Here is a 26393-nt window from a genome sequence, read left to right on the forward strand (position 1 = left end):
CACACTCACTGTCATCATGTCATTAAAAGGAGTTTCCACACCTGACTGTTGAATGGGTAAGGGTTGGGGTAAAAAGTTTTTTTTTTTTTTTTTTTTTTTTTTGGGAGCGGGGGAGGACCTGCGGACATGTTCTTGTCCCTGGGGTGCCTAGCCTTGGTGTTGGGTTGGCGTGGCCCACGGTGGTTTTGCCTGGGGCGGTCGGACCCCTTCGGGTTCGGGTTCCTGGGTGGGGCTCTGCTGGGGGGAATGGGTGGCCCTTGGGCCTGTGGGGCGCCTGCCCTCCGTGTGGCCCGCGCCGCAGCGCCCGGCGTCCGCTGGGCCTGCTCGCCATCGCCCTGGGCTGCCCGGTGCCCCTGCCCCGTCGCGCCGGGGGTTCCAGTCTGGGGGCCCCTCTGCTCTGGTCCGGGTGGGCCGCTGCTCTGTCTGCTTTGGCTGTCCCGGGCTTGGTGCTCTGTGGACCTGCTTGGCCTTTGGGACCTTGGGCTCCCCCCGTCCCCCGCTGATGCTTCGGGGTGCGGCGTGATCCCCCTTGCGGGTACACATTTCCTCCTTGTTGCAAGGCCACACATGCATGTTAACACGTGCATGCTCACAAACGTGCTCGTCTCTCCATCCGCTTCTCACTAAATGTAGCTGATGTTTGTGTGTTGGTACGTTTGTCTGCAGGTACGTTTGATGACTATTGTAATTTTTTATATCATCATCATCCTGTTTTTCTTTTGGTATCATTTAGTACTGTGGTAGTTTATATTGTTGTTTTTTTTTGTGATATGTTCTGGGCAGCATAGACAACTGTTATTTCCACATTTTAATCCTGTCCTTTTCTCCCTTTTTTTTTTTTTTTTTCTCTCTTCCTCGATCTCCCTTTCAGGTTCGGCACTGACATATAAAGACTAAAGAAAATAAGATTACAATAAAAATAATAAAAATATATATGTATATAACATGCCTCCCTTGGTAGAGCAAATCTGTCAAGCAAAATATGGCACACAGACCACCGTTCTGTATGTTAGGATGCTGGACAGGACAGGGTAAAAAAAAAAAAAAAAAAAAAAAAAAAAAAAGAAAATAATGATCACAAATTGACAGTCAATGTTAATAAATAGATGTAAAATGTAACATATAACATAATGTAACATTTTATGATGAGTATTATCTAAGGTAAAAAACAAAAAAAAACAGTATAAAAGTGAGCAATAATTTTTAAATTTTTTTTTTTTTAAATGGAGCTGTAGGAGACTGCTGCCTTACTAGTGTCTCTCACGCACCCGAGTGCTTCTTTCTTTCTTTCTTATCATTTTATTCCTTATTTTATATATATATCCTATTTTTTGATTCTATTGAATATTTTTTAACTCTAGCATGGCACTTGCACATTGTCTTGTTTATTCAAGAGAGGAACTTTTTTCATGGAAGACTAACGTCGGAATGCAGCATAACGTACCGACAGAGCTGAGGGGGAAGTACAGAGGCTGCAAGTCAGGATCTAAGCTAAAGGCTGCTCGACGACGTTTTAAGCCAGTGATCCCCTCTGTACTAATGGGGAATGTCAACCCACTACCTAACAAGATGGACGAGCTGTTGGCACTGAACAATCAATGGAATTATCGCGCGTGCAGCTTATACATCTTCACAGAGACATGGCTCACTGATGCGATACTGGATGGTAACGTGGATCTACTGGGTTTCACTGCTGTGAGAGCTGACAGAGACATGAACACCTGCGGTAAGAGCAGAGGTGGGGGGCTCATCATATATGTGAACAAACGTTGGTGTTGCCCAGGACATGTCTCAGTGAAAAAGGAACTGTGTTGCCAGGACTTGGAACTGTTAGCCGTTAGTCTGCGGCCATATTACTTGCCGACGGAGCTTAGTCACGTGATCGTGCTCTGTGGTTACATCCCGCCCAGCGCGGAAGCATCAGCTGCCTGTGAGAAGATACACAGTAACAGCAAGGCTGCAGACAAAGCATCCCGAGGCGTTTATGGTCATATCTGGGGATTTTAATCATGCTTCCCTGGACTCTACCTTGGCCTCCTTCTACCAGGCTGTAGACTGTCCCACAAGGAACAACAGAACAATAGACCTGCTGTACTCCAATGTGAAGGATGCCTATAGAGCCACCCCCCTCCCCCCACTTGGAAAGTCTGACCACAACCTGGTATACCTACAGCCACAGTACACCCCCTTGGTCAAAAGGATGTCTAAAACCACACGCTCGATCAGGAAGTGGTCACCTGAGGCAGAGGATGCTCTGAGAGACTGCTTTGACATCACTGATTGGGATGTACTGCTGAAACAACATGGTGAGGACATACAGGAGCAGACTCACTGTCTGACGGACTACATCAACTTCTCGCTGGACATAGTCTCCCCCAATAAGACTGTCCGTTGTTATCCAAATAACAAACCTTGGATAACACAAGATGTCAAAGCTGGCCTCAACAGGAAGAAGGTGGCTTTCATGAACCATGACAGGGAGGCAATGCAATTAGCACAGCGGGGGGTGAAACAATACCTGAAGGTGGCGAGGGACACCTACAGAAGGAAGGTGGAGGATAAACTGAGTGAGAGCCGTATGAAGGAGGTCTGGGATGGTGTCAACACCATCACAGGCTTCAGATCGAAGGCCATAACAGCGGGGGGGACAGTGGAAGAAGCAAACAGGCTGAACATCTTCTTTAACCTCTTTGTCCAACCCACGGTCCCCCCTCCCCCACTGCAGTACACATCCCCCCTGACTTCATCCCCAGTGCAGCCCCCCTGCCAACCTTTACCCCTCCCCCCATCTCAACACCCTCCACACATAACAGCAGAACAGGTAAGGGGAGAACTGAGGAAGCTCCACCCATGGAAAGCAGCAGGCCCTGACGGAGTGCCTCCTCGTTTGCTTAGGACCTGCGCTGCTGAACTGGGGGAACCACTCCAGCATGTCTTCAACCACAGTCTTCAGCTGGGGAAAGTGCCTACCCCTGTGGAAAACATCCTGTATTGTTCCAGTTCCAAAGAAAAACCGTCCTGGTGAGCTGAACGATTACAGACCGGTGGCACTTACATCCCAGCTGGTGAAGATGATGGAGCGGCTCATCCTCAATCTCCTCAAGCCCCAAGTGCAACAGGCCCAGGACCCCTTACAGTTTGCCTATCGCGCAGGTGTGGGTGTGGAGGATGCTATTCTCTACCATCTACACCGTGTCCAAGTTCATCTGGATAAGGGGAGGGGCACAGTGAGGATCCTCTTCTTGGATTTTTCAAGTGCCTTCAACACAATCCAGCCCCTGATGCTTCCGGACAAACTGAGGGAGATGCAGGTGGACCCCTGCTTGGTGTCCTGGATTGGTAACTACCTCACAGAGAGACCGCAGTACGTCAGGCTAAAGGACATCACATCTGACACTGTTGTTAGCAGCACAGGAGCACCCCAGGGGGCAGTGCTGGCCCCCCTCCTCTTCACACTCTGCACCTCAGACTTCTGTTACAACTCAGAGCTGTGTCACATCCAGAAGTTTGCAGATGACACAGCCATCGTGGGGTGTATCAGGGATGATGGAGAGGACGAGTGCAGGAATCTGGTCAGTGACATTGTCACCTGGAGTCAGATGAACCATCTCCAGCTTAACACCTCAAGGACTAAGGAGCTGGTTATTGACTTCAGGAAGTCCAGCCCACAACCACGTCCAGTGACCATCAGGGACGACAAGGTGGAGATTGTAGACAACTACAGGTACCTCGGGTTGTGGCTGGATAACAAGCTGGACTGGACATGCTGTACAAATCACCTGTACAAGAAGGGCCAAAGCCGTCTGTACTTCCTGCGAAGACTGAGATCTTTTAACATCTGCAGGAAACTCCTGTGGATGTTCTATCAGTCTGTGGTAGCTAGTACACTTTTTTATGCTGTTGTCTGCTGGGGGGGGGTAACATGACAAAAAGGTGTGCTAACAGGCTGGAAAAACTCATCAGGCGGGCGTGCTCCGTGGTTGGCATGAAGCTGGCCTCCCTGGTGACAGTGGCAGAGAGGAGAACACTAAAAAAAACTACTGGCTATTGTGAATGATGCCAGTCACCCTCTGCACACTGTCATCAGTGCACAGAGAAGCCTGACCAGTAACAGGCTGCTCCTCCCCAAGAGTAGGACCAACCGGCTCAGAGACTCCTTTGTCCCCCGAGCCATCAAACTGTACAACTCTGCATTAGGCAGGAGGGGGAGAAGGAGGGGGGAGAGGGAGGTGTGCAGTCCACCTGATACAACACATGCACAGTAACCCATACAAACAGTTGCAATAACTTATACGTGCAATAGTGAACTGGGAATCTGTACCACCTCTACTGTGTGCAATGCTTGTTTATATTGTTTTATTTAACTTATCTTATTGTTATTATTGTCATATTTATTGCATTCTATTTGCTTCTATTTTGCTTTGTACCTGTATATATTGTGTCTTGTGCTTGTCCTGCTTTACTGTTGGTGTTGTATTGCTGCTGGTACCCAAATTTCCCTGAGGGCTCTCTGAAGGGATTAATAAAGTATTTCTATTCTATTCTATTCTAATTACTGAAAGCTTTAAGATTTAGGAGTCAATGTCCTCACTAATATTGTGCAAGCAAAACAAAATTTTGAGCAGTGTCTCAGGTTAAGTACACATACTACAGGTAGCTGCTGCTTAGGGTTAAGGGGATGACTACCACTTATGATATCCCTGTCTTGGTGATGTTTGGAGGCCTATATCTATGGACCAGAAGGACTTAGAGAGTTGCAACCTGAATAATAAAGCCCACCCTTACCGCTGAGGGCACGAGCTTTCCGAGGTTGTGCTTAGATTTTAGACATGGGGTTCCGGAGATACACCCCGGTGTTTTGGGGGACCACCTGTGTTTCTGGGAAAGGGACGGTCGTAGCGACACGGGACCACAACATGCATGTCCAGCGTGTCCAAATCATGTCAGATGTGGGATTGGAGGTCGGGGTTTCTGTCCAGTGGTGCTGACATCGGTCAGCACCCAGGCCAAATACCAGGTCTAGGTGTATATATATATATATATATATATATATATATATATTATTAAATTAATCTTCATCCAGTAATCTAAAGAAGGAATAATGATCCTGTATTTTACCATAAGATCTTTTCACATATTGATACAATAGGAACAATAACAACCACGATAATAATAGGGGCATACCAATATATTTAATAAGTCCCATCATGTTTTTGGTTTCCACTGGGTTAGGGTAAGTAAAGAAGCCCTGGTCATTTGTATAAACAGCATCCAGATATTAGTTCCACTGGGTTAGGATTATGTAAAGAAGCCCTAGCCAGGTATTAAATTGACATAGGGTGTAAAAGGGATACAAACTAAATTGTAGAAAATCCAGACACTGCAGGTAGGTGACGCTGGTGGCAGGTAAGTGACGCTAATGCTGTAGGTGACGTAGTTCCGGGGAGACGGCAGATTCAAACTAGGCGCGGCCAAACATTTATGCTTTCATTCAATTGTATTTTGTGCCAACCTAATCAACATATTCTTTAAAGTAGGAAAATAATGTCTTTAAAAGGTACACTCTGGAGCACAGCGGGGAGGATTTGGCCAGCCTGACAGATTTTATAGGTCGTTGTTACAACAGAATCATTGTGGGGAAACCAAACAACATGTCCACCCCCTCCACCTCATCCAAGTCCAAGAGACAGCGAAATGAGGATTCACCTGGAGCTATTTCACCACCGGGGAACAACTCAACAGATGTTCTGATCTCTATAGATAAGAAACTCAGTAGTTTTGATGCGCGTTTGAGCCTGGTAGAAATTCTCCACAAGGAGTTCCAGGCACTACGTGAATCACTAGAATTCAGCCAGAAGCAGGTGGAAACTCTGGCTGTAGAAAATGCCGCTATCTGAGAGTCGGTAAAATCCCTCACCGAGGGCTTGACCCGTCTCTCGGAGAAAAATAAGAAGATGAAGGAAACGGTGGTCGATCTGCAGGCATGGAGCATGAGAGAGAACCTGGTATTTGCAGGGATTATAGAGCAGACGGAGGAGGACCCCGAGACCACGGTGAAAAACTTCATCAAAACTCACAGAATCCATCGGCTCGGCGGGAGGAAACCCGGGTCCAGCAGATCAAGACCTACTGTAGCGAAGTTCGTCAGCTTCAAACAGAAGGAGCAGGTGAAGAACCAGGGCCGGGAACTGAAGGGAACGAACTTCGGAGTAAACGACCAATATCCGAGAGAGATTCTGGACCGACGGAGAGTCCTGTTTCCCATCAGGAGGAAATCTATTGCTGAAGGTGCTCGCGCTGTCATCGCTGTGGATAAATGATTTATTAATGGACAGCTGTACCGCGATCCGGACATCACTATAAATACCCAAATGCATGTGTGAAGACCAGTGATCAAACTTCTCCAAGCATCTGTTTGCAGAGAGGAACCAGACAGGACATCACCACTGCTCTCAGCACAGATGCGTTTTTTTAATTACTTTTTTCCTTTGGCACTGTTGCTCTTTTCACTCTTTACACTTCTTCTCTCCGACCCTTTAACGGTTAACGGTAACACTTGTCATTATATTATATACACATCAGCACTTTTCATGATTTACAGGAACGCACACAGAACAGCACAAGCGCACATACATCCCTGTCACAACCAGCTGTCAGATACACATGCACGTGGAGAAGCAGTGGGATGCATGCACACACGCTTCAGTAATATGCATATAGCCTCATCTCTGTGGTTGGTTCATAAATGAACTCACATTTGTCACTTGGAATGTGCGTGGAGCTGGCACAAGGGAAAAGAGGTTTAACATCGTTTGCAAGAAATGAAAGCAGATATAATATTACTCCAAGAGACTCATTTATCAAACTCAACAATAGACCTTCTCTCAACAACCCAGTTTCCACACGTGTATTCAGCTTGTTATAATTCTAGGCAGAGAGGAGTAGCAACTCTTATTAATAGAAGGTTAAATTTTGAAATAGATAATGCAATCATAGATCCAGAAGGCAGATTTATAATAGTTACATTATCTATTAAAAATGTTAAGTTATGTATTGCAAATGTATCTGGTACAAATGTTGATGATCCTCCTTCTTTCACTCCCTCTTCGCCTCTATGGTCACTCAGACAACACACTAATTATAGGAGGTGATTTTAACATTATACTGGACAAACACAGAACCACAGGAAGTCATGGAGTCTGGAAATCCTCAGAAACTGTTAAACATGAAGGATTTTGGTCTCTGTGATGTTTGGCGCTCTCACCATCCCACACTAAGAGAATACACCTTCTTCTCTTCAGTTCACCATTCCTATTCTAGATTAGTTTATTTCTTAACTAGCAGCTCGCTAATGAATGAAATCAGAATCCATCCTATTAGCATTAGTGATCACGCACCAGTATCCTTCACTCTGAGAAGTAAGAGCAATAAACCAGCAACTAGAAACTGGAGATTTAATATGTCATTACTTAAAGATCCTGAGTTTATCAGCTACTTTAAAAGAGAATGGTCCTTATATCTAGAAAACAACAACTTGCCAGAAACTTCAGCGTGTGTTCTTTGGGAAGCAGGAAAAGCAGTAATGAGAGGGAAAATAATTTCCTTCTCTTCTCATAAGAAAAAGAAGGAAACTTTGAGAATCTCAGAGTTAGAACTCAGAATTAAATCCTTAGAGGACGCCAAAAGAACACATACTGAATGCTATAAGGAAAGCTAAACTTGAACTTAATGAAATAATAGATAAAAAGACGCAATTCTTGGTGCAAAGACTTCGCTTGGAGAATTTTGAGCATGGCAACAAATCTGGAAGGTTCCTGGCCAATCAGTTAAAAACAAACAAGGAGAAAACAACCATCTCCTCTGTCAGAGATCCAGAAGGAAACATCAGCCACGACCCTGACAAGATAAATAACACTTTCAAAGAATTCTATAAAACATTATATACATCACAACTAACTACAACATATGACAATATTAATCAATTTATTAGTAACATCAATCTTCCAAAATTAAAACATAAAAATAAAATGGTCTTAGATTCCCCCCTTTCAGTTGACGAACTCCATGAAGCTCTCCGGCATATGCCCAACAATAAAGGTCCAGGTCCAGATGGTTACCCAGCAGAATTCTACAAAGAATTCTGGACAATGCTCACACCCACCTTCTACAATATGATATTAGAAGTAAGGAAAAAACAAAAAATACCTTCAAACATGAACCTAGCCAATATTACTCTGCTATTAAAACCAGGTAAAGACCCGACACTTCCATCCAGTTACCGTCCAATTTCATTAATAAATGTAGATCTCAAAATAATTAGCAAAGCTCTGACCAGAAGGATAGAAAAAATAACCCCTCTAATAATACATCCTGACCAAACAGGCTTTATTAAAGGTAGACATTCCTCTATTAACATGGGTAGATTAATTAACCTCATAGATTATTCTACTCTACATAATCTGGAATCTACAGTCATTTCTTTAGACGCAGAAAAAGCATTTGACCAAGTAAACTGGAAATTTTATTTGCAACATTAAACAAATTTGGGTTTGGGCCATCTTTTATAGATTGGATAAAGATATTATTTAACAACCCAAATGCATGTGTGAAGACCAATGATCAAACTTCTCCAAGCTTCTGTTTGCAGAGAGGAACCAGACAGGGCTGCCCGCTTTCTCCATCACTCTTTGCTGTTTTTATTGAACCCCTAGCTGCTGCCATAAGACAAAATAAAGAAATTAATGAAAACTTTGATCTATCTATTATGGTCGCTTTATTTCGTATCTTGACTTTAATAAAGCCTTTGATCTATATATTACGGTGGCGACATGTCCTTTCTTGACATTAATAAAGCCTTTGATCTATCTATTATGGTGGTTTATTCAGTTTACTGACTTTAATAAATCCTTTGAGCTTTCTATTATGGTGTCTGTTTCGTTTCTTGACTTGAATGAAGCCTTCTATCTATCTATTATGGTGGCTATATTTCGTTTCTTGACTTTAATGAATCCTTTGATCTACTATTATGGTGGCTGTATTTCGTTTCTTAACTTTAATAATGCCTTTGATCTATATGTTATGGCAATGTTGTGTCCTATCTTGACTATAATTTAGACTTTGATCTATTTATTTTGGTGACTTTATTTCATTTCTTGACTTTAATAAAGGCTTTGATCTATCTATTATGGTGTCTGTTTCGTTTCTTGACTTTACTAAAGCCTTTGATCTATTATGGTGGTGTTATGTCCTTTCTTGACTTTAATAAAGCCTTTGATTTATCTGTTGTGGTGGTGTTCTATCCATTCTTGACTTTAATGAAGCCTTTGATCTATCTATTATGTTGGTGTTATGTCCTGTCTTGACTTTAATAAAGCCTTTGATCTATCTATTATGCTTGCTTTATTTCTTTTCTTGACTTTAAAAAAGCCTTTGATCTACGTATTATGGCGGCGTTATGTCATTTGTTGACTTTAATAAAGCCTTTGATCTATGTGTTAAGGTGGCATTATGTCCTTTCTTGACTGTAATAAAGCCTTTGATGTATTTATTACGGTGGCTTAATTTCATTTCTTGACTTTAATAATGCCTTTGATCTATCTAATATGGTGGGTTGATGTCAATTCATAGCTTAATAAAGCCTTTGATCTTCTATTATGGTGGTTTGATGTCATTTCTGGACTTTAATAAAGCCTTTGATCTATGTTTTACCGTGGCATTATGTCCTTTGTTGACTTTAATAAAGCCTTTGATCTATCTATTATGGTGTTTATTCAGGTTATTGACTTTAATAAATACTTTGATCTATTTATTATGGTGGCTTTATTTCATTTCTTGACTTTAATAATGCCTTTGATCTATCTAATATGGTGGTTTTATGTAATTTCATGGCTTAATAAAGCCTTTGATCTATCTATTATGGTGGTTTTATTTTGTTTCTTGACTTTAATAAAGCCGTTGATCTATGTATTAGCTTGGCATTATGTCCTTTCTTGTCTGTAATAAAGCGTTTGATCTATTTATTATGGTGGCTTAATTTAATTTCTTGACTTTAATAATGCCTTTGATCTATCTAATATGGTTTTTTGATGTCATTTCTTGACTTTAATAAAACCTTTCACGTATATATTACGGTGGCGTTATGTCCTTTCTTGACTTTAATAAACCCTTTATCTATTGTGGCAGTTTTATGTCATTTCTTGACTTTAATAAAGCCTTTGATCTATTTATTATGCTTGCTTTATTTCTTTTCTTGACTTTAAAAAAGCCTTTGATCTACGTATTATGGCGGTGTTATGTCATTTGTTGACTTTAATAAAGCCTTTGATCTATGTATTAAGGTGGCATTATGTCCTTTCTTGACTGTAATAAAGCCTTTGATGTATTTATTACGGTGGCTTAATTTCATTTCTTGACTTTAATAATGCCTTTGATCTATCTAATATGGTGGGTTGATGTCAATTCATAGCTTAATAAAGCCTTTGATCTTCTATTATGGTGGTTTGATGTCATTTCTTGACTTTTATAAAGCCTTTGATCTATATATTTTGGTGGTTTTATGTAATTTCCTGACTTTAATAAAGCCTTTAATCAATCTATTATGGTGGCTTTATTTCAATTCTTGGCTTTAATAAAGCCTTTGATCTATGTATTAAGGTGGCATTATGTCCTTTCTGGACTGTAATAAAGCCTTTGATCTATTTATTACGGTGGCTTAATTTCATTTCTTGACTTTAATAATGCCTTTGATCTATCTAATATGGTGGTTTGATGTCAATTCATGGCCTAACAAAGCCTTTCATCTTGTATTATGGTGGTTTGATATCATTTCTTGACTTTAATAAAGCCTTTGATCTACGTATTATGGCGGTGTTATGTCATTTGTTGACTTTAATAAAGCCTTTGATCTATGTATTAAGGTGGCATTATGTCCTTTCTTGACTGTAATAAAGCCTTTGATGTATTTATTACGGTGGCTTAATTTCATTTCTTGACTTTAATAATGCCTTTGATCTATCTAATATGGTGGGTTGATGTCAATTCATAGCTTAATAAAGCCTTTGATCTTCTATTATGGTGGTTTGATGTCATTTCTGGACTTTAATAAAGCCTTTGATCTATCAATTATGGTGGTTTTATGTAATTTCTTGACTTTGATAAAGCCTTTGCTCTATCTATTATGGTGTCTGTTTCATTTCTTGACTTTAATAATGCCTTTTATCTATCTAATATGGTGGTTTGATGTCATTTCTGGACTTTAATAAAACCTTTGATCTATCTATTATGGTGGTTTGATGTCATTTCTTGACTTTTATAAAGCCTTTGATCTATATATTTTGGTGGTTTTATGTAATTTCCTGACTTTAATAAAGCCTTTAATCAATCTATTATGGTGGCTTTATTTCAATTCTTGGCTTTAATAAAGCCTTTGATCTATGTATTAAGGTGGCATTATGTCCTTTCTGGACTGTAATAAAGCCTTTGATCTATTTATTACGGTGGCTTAATTTCATTTCTTGACTTTAATAATGCCTTTGATCTATCTAATATGGTGGTTTGATGTCAATTCATGGCCTAACAAAGCCTTTCATCTTGTATTATGGTGGTTTGATATCATTTCTTGACTTTAATAAAGCCTTTGATCTATCGATTATGGTGGTTTTATTTAATTTCTTGACTTTAATAAAGTCTTTGCTCTATCTATTATGGTGTCTGTTTCGTTTCTTGACTTTAAAAAAGCCTTTGATCTATCTGTTATGGTGGTTTTATGTCATCTCTTGACTTTAATAAAGGCTTTGATCTATCTATTTTGCTTGCTTTATTTCTTTTCTTGACTTTAATAAAGCCATTGATCTATATATTACGGCAGCGGTATGTCCTTTCTTGACTTTAATAAAGCCTTTGATCTATCTATTATGCTGGCTAAATTTCTTCTGTTGACTTTAATAAAGCCTTTGATTTATTTATTAGCTTGGCTTAATTTCATTTCTTGACTTTAAGAATGCCTTTGATCTATCTAATATGGTGGTTTCATGTCAATTCTTTAATAAAGACTTTGATATGTCTATTATGCTGGTTTAATTTCTTCTCTTGACTTTAATAAAGCCTTTGATCTATTTATTATGGTGGCTTAATTTCATTTGTTGACTTTAATAAAGCCTTTGATCTATCTATTATGGTGGTTTTATGTCATTTCTTCACTTTGATAAAGCCTTAGATCTATCTATGATGGTGTTTTATTGAGTTTATTGACTTTAATGAAGCCTTTGATCTATCTATTATGGTGTTTTTATGTCATTTCTTGACTTTAATAAAGCCTTTGATATATCTATTATGGTGGTTTTATTTAGTTTCTTGACTTTAATGAAGCCTTTCATCGATATATTATGGTGGCGTTATGTCCTTTCTTGACTTTAATAAAGCTTTTGATCTTTCTATTATGGTAGTTTTCTGTCCTTTCTTGACTTTAATAATGCATTTGATGTATCTAATATGGTGGATTCATGTCACTTCTTGACTTTAATAAAACCTTTCCATTATGGTGGTTAATTCAGTTTATTGACTTTAATCAAGCCTTTGATGTATCTATTACGGCGGCATTATGTCCTTTCTTGACTTTAATAAAGCCTTTGATGTATTTATTACGGTGGCTTAATTTCATTTCTTGACTTTAATAATGCCTTTGATCTTTCTATTATGGTGGTTTTATGTTATTTCTTGACTTTAATTAAAACCTTTGATCTATCTATTATGGTGGTTAATTCAGTTTATTGACTTTAATCAAGCCTTTGATGTATCTATTACGGTGGCTTAATTTCATTTATTGACTTTAATAATGCCTTTAATCTATCTAATATGATGGTTTTATGTAATTTCTTGACTTTTATAAAGCTTTTGATCTATCTATTATGTTGGTTTATTTCATTTCTTGATTTAAATAACGCCTTTGATATATCTATTATGGTGGCTTTATTTCGTTTCTTGTCTTTAATCAAGCCTTTGATCTATTTATTAGGTTGGCTTAGTTATATTTTTTGACTTTAATAAAGCCTTTGATCTATCTATTATGGTGGTTTTATGTCATTTCTTGACTTTAATAGAGCATTTGATCTATCTATTATGGTGGTTTATTCAGTTTATTGTCTTTAATAAAGCCTTTAAAATTTCGAATATGGTGGTTTTATGTCATTTCTTGAAATTAATAAAGCCTTTGATATATCTATTATTGTGGCTTTATTTCGTTTCTTGACTTTAATCAAGCCTTTGATCTATTTATTAGGTTGGCTTAGTTATATTTCTTGACTTTAATAATGCCTTTGATTTATCTAATATGGTGGTTTTATGTCATTTCATGGCTTAATACAGCCTTTGCTCTATCTTTTATGGTGTCTGTTTCTTTTCTTGACTTTAATAAAGCCTTTGAAGTATATATTAAGGTTGCTTAAATTTATTTCTTGACTTTAATAATGCCTTTGATCTATCTAATATGGTGGTTTCATGTCATTTCTTTAATTTAATAAAGCCTTTGATCTGTCTTTTATGCTGGCTTAATTTCATTTGTTGACTTTAATAAAGCCTTTGATCTATCTATTTTGGTGGTTTTATGTCATTTCTTGACTTTTATAAAGTCTTTGATCTATCTATTATGGTGGTTTATTCAGTTTATTGACTTTAATAAATCCTTTGATATTTCTAATATGGTGGTTTTATGTCATTTCATGACTTTAGTAAAGCCTTTAATCTATCTATTATGGTGGTTTGATGTCATTTCTTGACTTTAATAAAGCCTTTGATCTATCTATTATGGTGGTTTATTCAGTTTATTGACTTTAATAAAGCCTTTGATCTATCTATTAAGCTGGCTTTATTTCTTTTCTTGACTTTAATACAGCCTTTGATCTATCTGTTATTGTGGTTTTATGTCATGTCCTGACATTAAGAAAGCCTTTCATCTATCTATTTTGGTGGCTTTATTTTGTTTATTGACTTTAATCACGCCTTTGATTAGGTTGGTTTTATGTCATTTCGTGACTTTATTAAAGCCTTTGATTTATCTATTATGCTGACATTATTTCTTTTCTTGACTTTAATAAAGCCTTTGATCTATCTATTAAGCTGGCTTAATTTCTTTTCTTGACTTTAATAAAGCCTTTGATCTATCTATTAAGCTGGCTTTATTTCTTTTGTTGACTTTAATAAAGCGTTTGATCTATCTGTTATTGTGGTTTTATGTCATTTCTTGACATTAAGAAAGCCTTTCATCTATCTATTCTGGTGGCTTTATTTTGTTTATTGACTTTAATCATGCCTTTAAATATGTTGGTTTTATGTCATTTCTTGACTTTATTAAAGCCTTTGATCTATCTATTATGGTGGCTTATTCAGGTTATTGACTTTAATAAAGCCTTTGATCTATCTATTAAGCTGGCTTTATTTCTTTTCTTGTCTTTAATAAAGCCTTTGATCTATCTATAATGGTGGTTTTGTGTCATTTATTGACTTTAATAAAGCCTTTAATCTATCGATTATGGTGGTTTATTCATTTTCTTGACTTTAATAAAGCCTTTGATCCATCTATTATGGTGGTTTTATGTCATTTCATGACTTTAAAAAAGCCTTTGATCTATCTATTATGGTGGCTTAATTTCATTTCTTGACTTTAATAATGCCTTTGATGTATTTATTACTGTGGCTTAATTTCATTTCTTGACTTTTTTTAATGACTTTGATCTATCCAATATGGTGGTTTAATGTCATTCCTTGACTTTAATAAAGCCTTTGATCTATCTATTATGGTGGTTTATTCAGTTTATTGACTTTAATAAAGCCTTTGACCTATCTGTTGTGGTGGTTTTATGTCATCTATTGATTTTAATAAAGCCTGTGATCTATCTATTATGGTGGCTTAATTTCATTTCTTGACTTTAATAATGCCTTTGATGTAATTATTACTGTGGCTTAATTTCATTTCTTGACTTTAATAATGCCTTTGATCTATCCAATATGGTGGTTTTATGTCATTCCTTGACTTTAATAAAGCCTTTAATCTGTCTATTATGGTGGCTTTGTTGCGTTTCTTGATTTTAATAAAGCCTTTGATCTGTATATGACGGTGGCGTTATGTCCTCTCTTGACCTTAATAAAGCCTTTGATCTTTCTATTATTGTGGTTTATTCTGCTTATTGACTTTAATAAAGCTTTTGATCTTTCTAATATGGTGGTTTTATGTCATTTCTTGACTTTAATAAAGCCTTTGGTCTATCTATTATGCTGACTTTATTGCTTTTCTGGAATTTAATAAAGCCTTTGCTCTATCTATGAGGGTTTCTGTTTCGTTTCTTGTGTTTAATAAAGCCTTTGATCTATCTGTTTTGGTGGTTTTATGTCATTTCTTGACTTTAAAAAAGCCTTTGATCTATCTATTATGGTGACTTTATTTCGTTTCTTGACTTTAATGAAGCCTTTGATCTATCTATTATGGTAGTTTATCTCATTTCTTGACTTTAATAAAGCCTTTGATCTATATAATGCGATGAAGTTATGTCCTTTCTTAACATTAATAAAGCATTTGATCTATCTATTATGGTGTTTTTATGTCATTCCTTGACTTTCATAAACCTTTAATCTGTCTATTATGGTGGCTTTGTTGCGTTGCTTGATTTTAATAAAGCCTTTGATCTGTATATGACGGTGGAGTTATGTCCTTTCTTGACTTTAATGAAGCCTTTGATCTTTCTATTATTGTGGTTTTTTCAGTTTACTGACTTTAATAAAGCTTTTGATCTTTCTAATATGGTGGTTTTATGTCATTTCTTGACTTTAATAAAGCCTTTGATCTATTTATTACTGTGGCTTTATTTCATTTCTTGACTTTAGTGATGCCTTTGATCTATCTAATATGGTGGTTTGATGTCATTTCATGGCTTAATAAATCCTTTGATCTTTCTAATATGGTGGTTTTATGCCATTTCTTGAAATTAATAAAGCCTTTGATATATCTATTATGGTGGCTTTATTTCGTTTCTTGTCTTTAATCAAGCCTTTGATCTATTTATTAGGTTGGCTTAGATATATTTCTTGACTTTAATTATACCTTTGATTTATCTAATATGGTGGTTTTATGCCATTTCTTGACTTTAATAAAGCCTTTGATCTAGCTATTATGGTGGTTTATTCAGTTTATTGACTTTAATAAAGCCTTTGATCTATCTATTATGGTGGTTTTATGCCATTTCTTGAAATTAATAAAGCCTTTGATATATCTATTATGGTGGCTTTATTTCGTTTCTTGACTTTAATCAAGCCTTTGATCTATTTATTAGGTTGGCTTAGATATATTTCTTGACTTTAATAATGCCATTGATTTATCTAATATGGTGGTTTTATGTCATTTCATGGCTTAATACAGCCTTTGATGTATTTATTACGGTGGCTTAATTTCATTTCTTGACTTTAATAATGCCTTTGATCTATCTATTATGGTGGTTTTATGTCATTTCTTGACTTAAATAAAGCCTTTGATCTATTTATTAGGTTGGTTTAGTTTCATTTCTTCACTTTAATATTGCCTTTGATTTATCTAATATGGTGCTTTTATGTCATTTCATAGCTTAGTACTTCCTTTGATGTATTTATTACGGTGGCTTAATTTCATTTCTTGACTGTAATAATGCCTTTGATCTATCCAATATGGTAGCTTAATTTCATTTCTTGACTTTTACAATGCCTTTGGTCTATCTATTATGGTGGTTTTTGTCATGTTTGCTGCTCTTCTGCAGCACTGCAATCAAGCTCATCTGCTCCACCTGCCCTGATTGCCCATTCTCCACACCTGCTCCCCACCCTACTTAAACACACTCCAGTCTCTGCTTCCCTGCCAGATGGTCATCTAACCTTGTCTTGTTCTTGAGCTTCCCTGTATTTGCAGACTTCCCCTTTTTTGACCCAGTCACGTTCCTGGATTTTGCTCCTGTCCTGCCCACGTCAGATTGTTCTCCCTGCTGGTTGCCTGCCTGGATATTCACCCCCTGCTTGGAATGACCACGGAGTTTTTGCCTGCCCCCTTCGATAAGTAGCCTGATATCTGCCTTTTTGTGTATGACCATTGCCTGCCCTCTTGACCATGTTTTTGGATATTTGATGCATGCTGTAATGCCTGGAGTTCTTTCAGAATACGGCGACACACAGTCTGCCCAGATCCTCTTGCCATATTCTATCAGACTGCTCCAGTTTCTCTCTATGACTCCTCCTGGTTTAATAAACCATACTCTGTTCAAACTAAGATCTGTGTGAGGCTGAATTTCCGGGTCTTCAGGAGAAACCATTACAGTACCATTTGGCCATAATGGACCCGTCGCCCACACAGGAGTGGCGCGCATGCGTGGAGATGTCTATTCACAAGTTGGACTCCAATATGCAAGATTTAATGTCAATGCTGACTAACCTCTCTACTTCAGCAGGTCCCCATGGTGCCACAGCTTTTCTTTCTCCCGCAGTATCGTCTGCATGTCCAGAGCCGATTTTGGTCTCGCCCGAGATCTTCACAGGTGAACGCTCTCAGTGTCGACCCTTTATTACCCAGTGTGAGATACAGTTCGAGCTCCAGCCCTCATCATTTCCCTCTGATCGAGCAAAGGTTGCATACATTATTTCTTTATTATCTGGCAAAGCAAAGTTGTGGGGAACCGCTGAGTGGCAGAGAGATTCACTTATTTGTTATGATTGCAAAGATTTTGCCAAAGCCCTAATCCGAGTGTTTGACCCTGTTTTGCCGGCGAGAGAGGCGGCACGCGGGCTGTTGGTACTACGGCAAGGCAATAGACGGGTCACGGACTACATTATCGATTTTCACACCCTGTCTGCTGTGAGTTATTGGAATGAGGAGGCTCTGTGCGATGTTTTCTACCAGGGCCTCAATGAGGAAATTAAGGATGAGTTGGCTACCCGGGACTCTCCCAGAAGTCTGGCAGAGATGGAGACCCTCTCAACACGCATCGATCTCAGGCTTCAGGAACGGAGGGCAGAGAGAAGATGCTCCCACCCAGAACGCCAGCCTGAATCGAGGGGTAAGCCCCTCTACGACCAATCGGTTCCTTCCTCCAATGAGGCCGAGAAACCCATGCAGCTTGGACGGACCCGACTCTCCTCCCGAGAGAAGGAACGGAGATTCAAAGAGGGACATTGTTTCTATTGTGGGGGAGGCGGTCATCTGGCTTTCCGGTGTCCTCTGAAAGGGTCAGGCTCAGTAGGAGAGGTGAGGCACCTACTGAGTTCACCTGAGTCCTCCGCTATGTTTTCTGTACCTTCTCAGCTAATAGTAAATGGTCTGTCAAAACAAATGTCCGCATTTATTGACTCCGGTGCTGATACAGAGTTTCTAGACCTTGGCTTAGCCAAGGCCTTAAAGATCAAAACACAACCCACTTCTAGGACAGTTAAAGTCTTGGCACTCGATGGTCATGTACTGCACCAAATTTCTCAAGAAACAGTTCCAGTAGAATTGGTCATGGGAGACAATCATCATGAGCTGGTGACTTTCTTACTTATTCATTCACCTGAGGTGCCGGTTATTCTGGGTGCCTCTTGGTTGAGGAACCACAACCCCCACATAGACTGGAACAAGGGGGAGGTTTTGGGGTGGTCTGCCAGCTGTCTGTCAACCTGTCTCCGAACTGCTACCACTCCATGTATTGAGGCCAGGGCAGGCCCTGAGATCTACCCCAATCTGGCGGGGGTTCCTCAGGTGTATCACGATCTCAGAGGTGTTCAACAAACATCGCGCCACCTCCCTTCCCCCTCATCGGCCTTATGACTGCGCCATTGAGCTCATGCCTGGAGCGTTTCCCCCTAGGGGTCGTTTGTATTCCCTGTCCGGTCCTGAAAACCAGGCCATGGAAAGTTACATTGAGGACTCCCTCAGGGCTGGCATTATTCGGTCGTCTTCGTCTCCTGCTGGTGCTGGCTTCTTTTTCGTAGAGAAGAAGGATGGGTCTCTGAGACCATGTATCGATTATAGAGGACTAAATGCAGTGACTATCAAGCATCGCTATTCTCTGCCCCTTATGAACACTGCCTTTGAACAGATTCAAGGAGCCATGATCTTCTCTAAACTAGACCTCCGGAATGCTTACCATCTTGTCCGGATTAGAGAGGGCGATGAATGGAAGATGGCGTTTAATACCCCTACAGGGCATTACGAATACCTGGTTATGCCATTCGGACTTACTAATGCACCTGCTGTTTTCCAGGCATTAGTTAATGACGTCCTCAGGGACATGATCGAGCGTTTTGTTTATGTATACTTGGATAACATTTTGATTTTTTCTAAGGACATTTCTTCCCATCAGGAGCACGTCCGTGCTGTCCTTCTCCGACTCCTGCAGAACAAGCTGTACATCAAAGTAGAGAAATGTGAGTTTCACAGGGACAGTATCTCATTCCTTGGATATATCGTCTCTCCTGATGGCATCGCCGTGGATTCAAGTAAGGTCAGAGCAGTAAAGGAGTGGCCTATTCCCCAGTGCCGCAAACAGCTCCAGCGCTTTTTGGGCTTCGACAACTTCTACCGCAGATTCATCAGGAACTACAGTTCCATCGCATCACCCCTGCATGCACTCACTTCATCCAAGACCAAGTTTGCCTGGACGACCCAGGCCGACAGGGCATTTATGTGCTTGAAACAACATTTTACCTCGGCACCTGTTCTTTTCTCTTCATGGACTTTATCACTGGTTTGCCTGTATCTAACAATTACAATGTTTTGCTCACAATCGTGGATCGCTTTTCTAAAATGACTCACCTGGTTCCTCTTCCCAAGCTGCCCTCGTCCAAGGACCTTGGTGTCATCCTGTCTAGGGAGCTGTTTCGTCTTCATGGCCTTCCAGTCAGCATCGTCTCAGACCGGGGACCTCAGTTTGTGTCTAAGTTTTGGAAGGAGTTTTGCACCTTGCTGGGCATCAAGGTTGACCTGTCTTCTGGTTTTCATCCGCAGACTGACGAACAATCCGAACGGATGAATCAGGAGGTGGAGACCAAGCTCCGGATGCTGTGCGAGCGGGATCCCTCTTCTTGGTTGCAAAATCTCCCGTGGGTTGAGTACGCCCTTAACACTCTTCCCTCTGGGGCCACCGGGATGTCCCCGTTCTATGTTGTGTTTGGTCATCAGCCCCCAATTTTCAGCGTCCAGGAGAAGGATGCCAGGGTGCCTTCTGCACATGCTGCTGCCTACCGGTGCCAGCAAGTTTAGAGACGGGCCCGCAGGGCTCTTCTAACCTCGTCCGCTGTTTATTCCAGGGCTGCTAACAAGAGACGCACCCCGGCCCCCGAGTACTCCGTGGGTCAACAGGTATGGCTGTCCACCCGGGATCTTCCTCTGCGAGTGGAGAATCGCAAGTTGGCTCCTCGCTTTGTTGAACCTTTTCCCATCGTCCGGATAATTAATCCGGTGGCGGTTCGTCTCGGCCTGCCCAGGACCCTACGGATTCATCCCACTTTTCATGTCTCCCGGATCAAGCCTGTGTCTGCTTCTCACCTGGCTCCCGACTCCGCGCCCCCGCCTCCCGCCCGGTTCTTTGAGGGGGGTCTGGTTTACACTGTGCAGCGCCTCCTCCGCTCCAGGCGTCGGGGTCGGGGCTTGCAGTACCTCGTCGACTGGGAGGGTTACGGGCCCGAGGAACGCTCTTGGGTCCCCTCCCGTTTCATTGTGGATCACTCCCTTGTCCGGGAACTTCCATCGTGACCATCCTTCGATGCCTGGTGGTGCCGGCCCTTGAGGGGGGGGTACTGTCATGTTTGCTGCTCTGCTGCAGCACTGCAATCAAGCTCATCTGCTCCACCTGCCCTGATTGCCCATTCTCCATACCTGCTCCCCACCCTACTTAAACACACTCCAGTCTCTGCTTCCCTGCCAGATGGTCATCTAACCTTGTCTTGTTCTTGAGCTTCCCTGTATTTGCAGACCTCCCCTTTTTTGACCCAGTCACGTTCCTGGATTTTGCTCCTGTCCTGCCCACGTCAGATTGTTCTCCCTGCTGGTTGCCTGCCTGGATATTCACCCCCTGCTTGGAATGACCACGGAGTTTTTGCCTGCCCCCTTCGATAAGTAGCCTGATATCTGCCTTTGTGTGTATGACCATTGCCTGCCCTCTTGACCATGTTTTTGGATATTGGATGCATGCTGTAATGCCTGGAGTTCTTTCAGAATACGGCGATACACAGTCTGCCCAGATCCTCTTGCCATATTCTATCAGACTGCTCCAGTTTCTCTCTATGACTCCTCCTGGTTTAATAAACCATACTCTGTTCAAACTAAGATCTGTGTGAGGCTGAATTTCCGGGTCTTCAGGAGAAACCATTACAGTACCATCTGGCCATAATGGACCCGTCGCCCACACAGGAGTGGCGCGCATGCGTGGAGACGTCTATTCACAAGTTGGACTCCAATATGCAAGATTTAATGTCAATGCTGACTAACCTCTCTACTTCAGCAGGTCCCCACGGTGCCACAGCTTTTCTTTCTCCCGCAGTATCGTGTGCATGTCCAGAGCCGATTTTGGTCTCGCCCGAGATCTTCACAGGTGAACGCTCTCAGTGTCGACCCTTTATTACCCAGTGTGAGATACAGTTCGAGCTCCAGCCCTCATCATTTCCCTCTGATCGAGCAAAGGTTGCATACATTATTTCTTTATTATCTGGCAAAGCAAAGTTGTGGGGAACCGCTGAGTGGCAGAGAGATTCACTTATTTGTTATGATTGCAAAGATTTTGCCAAAGCCCTAATCCGAGTGTTTGACCCTGTTTTGCCGGAGAGAGAGGCGGCACGCGGGCTGTTGGTACTACGGCAAGGCAATAGACGGGTCACGGACTACATTATCGATTTTCACACCCTGTCTGCTGTGAGTTATTGGAATGAGGAGGCTCTGTGCGATGTTTTCTACCAGGGCCTCAATGAGGAAATTAAGGATGAGTTGGCTACCCGGGACGCTCCCAGAAGTCTGGCAGAGATGGAGACCCTCTCAACACGCATCGATCTCAGGCTTCAGGAACGGAGGGCAGAGAGAAGATGCTCCCACCCAGAACGCCAGCCTGAATCGAGGGGTAAGCCCCTCTACGACCAATCGGTTCCTTCCTCCAATGAGGCCGAGAAACCCATGCAGCTTGGACGGACCCGACTCTCCTCCCGAGAGAAGGAACGGAGATTCAAAGAGGGACTTTGTTTCTATTGTGGGGGAGGCGGTCATCTGGCTTTCCGGTGTCCTCTGAAAGGGTCAGGCTCAGTAGGAGAGGTGAGGCACCTACTGAGTCAGAGGAGTTCACCTGAGTCCTCCGCTATGTTTTCTGTACCTTCTCAGCCCATTATCACTCAGGGAAGTTTCTATGTTATAGTCAGGGCTGGTTGTTTGTTCTCCTTTATTTCACTGGCCAAACCTACAATCGTCACAGAGTGTCTCACTACGGCTAAAGTTGCATGTGGCTTAGTCCAATGGAGAAATGTGAATGTGTTAGAAAATTTGTTAAATCTAGACAGTTCTGTATAAATGTATGTGATAGGGTGAATGACTAGAACAAAGCTATAGTATAAAGCACTGGTCGAAAGTGGAAAAAAAAAAAGTCCTCATAATTATTGAATTTACCATTTTCATCATTTAGCAGTGTGCCTCTTCATATGCCCGTACATCATTGACAATGTTTTTGATATCATGAAATACAAAGTTCTGGCTGTTTCATTTATGTTTCATTTGTTGCCCTGGACCATCACACCGTCACATTTATGAAATTTGAAGGAAGAATACTTAGATTAAACAAAATATTTCTCTGAATCTTAACACTTTTGTTGTTAGTTTTTGAATGTTTAGAGACTAGGACTTGTGAAATTATTTGCTTTTATCTCCTTTTACATTAATACAAATCGTGGACTAACAATTTAATATGTAGGTTTGTTTATAGTCCCTGGTGACTTCAATTTAAAAAAAACATCTATAAGCTATTATTTCTTACTTATGAGCAATACAATGAGCTTTTCCAAAAATGTGTCTCTTTATGAAACCATAAAATCACAAATATAATTTCTGAGCAATTTATTATTTGTTTGTTCAATTTAAAGCCTTAAGGAAATGCAGTAAATGCTTGTCTTCTGGAGAAAAAAAATGTTTTCATTGTCAGCCCTGACAAGTTCTTAGACAACTTACTTCCATTGCCACATCCTCCTCCTCATCTATTATAAGAATTGGATTGTTAGCCAACTCCTGCAAATGAAAAAGTTAAAAAAAAGGTAAACTGGTTGTAAAATGCTGTAAAATGTTACTATTTTTTATGCAACAAAGCATATAATCTGTTATTTCAGGAAGGTCAGTGTAACATCCTTTTACTCATCTATTAATAATAATTAATATTGCAAACAATAAATGAAAAGACTTATAAATATATTTTTTTTGTTTATTGTAAAAATGGAAGACGTGTGTTTCCACAAATAATAGCATAAAAGTACAGAAGCTCCCATCAGGTTTAACAAGCTATCAAAGATAGAGATAGATCCTGGCAACATTCTGGATACTACCATTCATTACATGGAAAAAATAGATGTTTTTCATTTTTAACACTGCAAGAGAACAAATTACGATATAAACATGCAACAAACACCACAATATAGCCAAGACACTGTGGATTAATTATCAATTTATCTAGGAATCTAACAGTGTGTACATATAAAATGAATGTGGGACTAGAACATATGAAGGAAATCCCTATATGGGTGGAGATGAGCTGCTTGCTCGAGGTCTGTGCTGTTCTCCGAGAGTGCTTCTCTAGTTTTTAAATGTCCATGGTCCACATGTTGTTAGCTATTTCATTGCACATGCGTGAGAAGTAGAAGAGCACAAAGGGGAATGGGGAAATCAATAACATGAAGACGTAATGTACATTTATTATTTATTAAGGTCTCCTTGTTTATTTCTTTTGATTTTAAAATACACCAATCTTCCATTTTTTTGTTAAACAATGTCTCTTTGCTAAAGAAAAATATTCACTTATTTTTTTCGTTTGCCACATTGAATGGTATATTGAAATGGATGTATGATACCCTAAAGTAGGAAGTTGCCTAAAATAAATTATAGATAGAAATCTCAGAACATAATTAACCAAATTACTAACCAAATTCTAACAGCATACCTTTTACTGTAATAAATAATGTCACGAAATTCTATTAACTTACTGTGTTTTCAGCAATGTTGTTCGAGTCTGGTGATTTTTCTGGGGTTTCAGGTATTTAACGGAAAACATGAAATCCTTACTCATTAAAATGTTTTTATTCTTTCCCTATTACATTTTATGAGTAATTATGGAGAAATTTTCAAGGAAATATGATCCAAAATATTAATTAGATGTTACATTTAAATCTAGTAAACGGTAAAAATGTTTTTCTACTTACCAACTCCATTACTTCGCCCATTTCTGTGATGTCAGAGTCTAAGTCACACTGCAACAAAAGAAAAAGAAAAAAAACAACAACAGTTTTCAATGTTAAAATAACAAGCGGCTGACAGCCACATTTGATGTACGACTATAAAACTAACAAAAATTTTACCTCAGGCCGTATATACAGGGCTGAACATCCCAATACTCCAGATGAACGCATTTCCAGGGGAGTACTTTCTGTAAGGGGTATTACGACCTTATGCCGGTTGACTCTGCACAGCTCAAAGGCCCTCCTACTGAGCCGAGGAAAGATGGACTTTAAAAAGTCCTGGAATCCACTGGCCGACAAACACTTTGGAACGTCGAATTTCTTCACTTCCGCAGCTTCAGAAAGATAAATAACTGTTCATCTATTTTTTAATGATCAGCTATGACATCAAGTTTTGACCTATTGACTAAGATTTTGGAGGTATCCTTTTTTTTTATAAACAATTTCTCACCTCTTTGGCAGTTGTATCGATTTTCATTGGACAGCAGCAGATCGATCCTCATGGACCACGTATATGTGAATGTGGTATTACTGTGAAAAGACATGAAATAAAATGAGTACCTGCTTTTGAAGCATGTGACAAAACAGAAAATTAAACTTACTTGAGATCAGTTGTGTCCTGCTTTGATTTTTTAAATTTTTTTTAGATTAGATTGAGATTTTACACATAAATATTTCCTTTTTTATTTTAGGTTGGGGGGGGGGGGTACCTCCTAATCGTACCTGTTTTTATCTATATATAGTATATATTTAATTATCCATTTATGTTTTTATTTATTCTGCATCCTCTGCTAATTTCTTTTATGTTCTATTTCTGATTTATTTCTGTGGTGGAACTCTGATCATTTAATATACAGTATATAGAAACAAAAGCATCTTAATGTTTACTCACGTGTTGTTTTCTTTGCTGCTTCTAGCCATTGTAATGCTGTTAATAGTAAATATAAGTCTAATTAGTAATACATTAAAATTAAAATTACAGCAATATTTAAAAATTTTTTACTTCATGGACAAGAAAACCATAGTAACGAATTTGAAAAATGTATATCAGTCTTACAAAATCTGATTATGAAGGAAAATGGATCACGATATCAAGTAAAACATGTTACATCTCAGTTGGCTATTGTTATGAACACATACAGTAATGCATAAAAAAAGTAAGTGCATGGACTTGAGCGTGCAAGTGCGGAAAAAACATCAAAATCTGAAAATCCACTGAAAAATATTGAAAATATGTCTTACCTAGTGCCACAACCTTTAATGTGTTGCTCCAACTGGTGCAACGGAACAGCTGTGTTGCACTTGTAACACATTTGTTGCAGTTGATTAACATTTTCTGCCTAAACAATAAAAAAAACATACAAAAGAAACACTGTGACTACACAAAATATACGATATTTACTTTGAAAACCACCTAAAATTAACGAATACTTTACCTCATCTTAGACCTGATTTAGACTCAGATCATTTTGGAGGGGTACAATGTAAGCTACTGCCTTCTTTAGATAACTTGAAGTCTTTAAATAGTGGGGAGTGTACCCTCCTGGTGGCATTTCGACATCGATGAGCTCCCTGCCCCGGCCGCAGCGCATCAATTTAAAACCCCCTGACATTAGAAGTGGTGGAAAAGCTTCCTCCGGGGTCTTAATGAAATCGCTTGGTGTGCACATTTCTGAAACAAATGTTATTTTTTTTAAGCCCAAGCCACATTTCTGAAGCTGAGCACTTTGTTCAGCCGAAGGAATGTTATGGGTCTCTTGCTGTGCACAACAAAAAAATTTATGCTCCCAGACATTTTCCATTGGCCAGTTAGAGAAAGCCTGTCCCAAACCTGGTCTTCCATTGCCAAAACCTCCAAATCCTCCTCCTCTGCATCCATGTAGTCCTCTTCCTGCTTCACCTCCTCCACTGCTCAACTGATGTACTCCTCCTCCTCC

The 26393-nt window shown here is 39.8% G+C and overlaps 1 protein-coding gene across 1 annotated transcript; it reads right to left on the bottom strand.

Annotated features, from left to right (window-relative positions):
• Window positions 1-22009: 22009 nt before the first annotated feature.
• Window positions 22010-25715, bottom strand: LOC121639351. The gene is made up of 7 exons (XM_041984511.1): window positions 25699-25715; window positions 25349-25384; window positions 24908-24987; window positions 24577-24791; window positions 24421-24468; window positions 23183-23239; window positions 22010-22252 (listed from the first exon to the last, which is right to left on the bottom strand). Exons 2-7 carry the CDS (start codon window positions 25375-25377, stop codon window positions 22010-22012), a joined length of 672 nt encoding a protein of 223 aa, XP_041840445.1. The 5' UTR covers window positions 25378-25384; window positions 25699-25715.
• Between the last annotated feature and the right edge of the window lie 678 nt (window positions 25716-26393).

Source organism: Melanotaenia boesemani, chromosome 5, assembly GCF_017639745.1.
Source record: "Melanotaenia boesemani isolate fMelBoe1 chromosome 5, fMelBoe1.pri, whole genome shotgun sequence".
NCBI lineage: Eukaryota > Metazoa > Chordata > Actinopteri > Atheriniformes > Melanotaeniidae > Melanotaenia > Melanotaenia boesemani.

Coding starts and splice junctions, on each gene's coding strand:
- LOC121639351 (XM_041984511.1), bottom strand. CDS start 25,377: ATGGCTAGAAGCAGCAAAGAAAACAACAC. Junction 24,988..25,348: donor AGCAGCAAAGAAAACAACAC/GTGAGTAAACAT, acceptor GTCTTTTCACAG/TAATACCACATTCACATATA. Junction 23,240..24,420: donor TGGGCGAAGTAATGGAGTTG/GTAAGTAGAAAA, acceptor TTTCATTTGCAG/GAGTTGGCTAACAATCCAAT.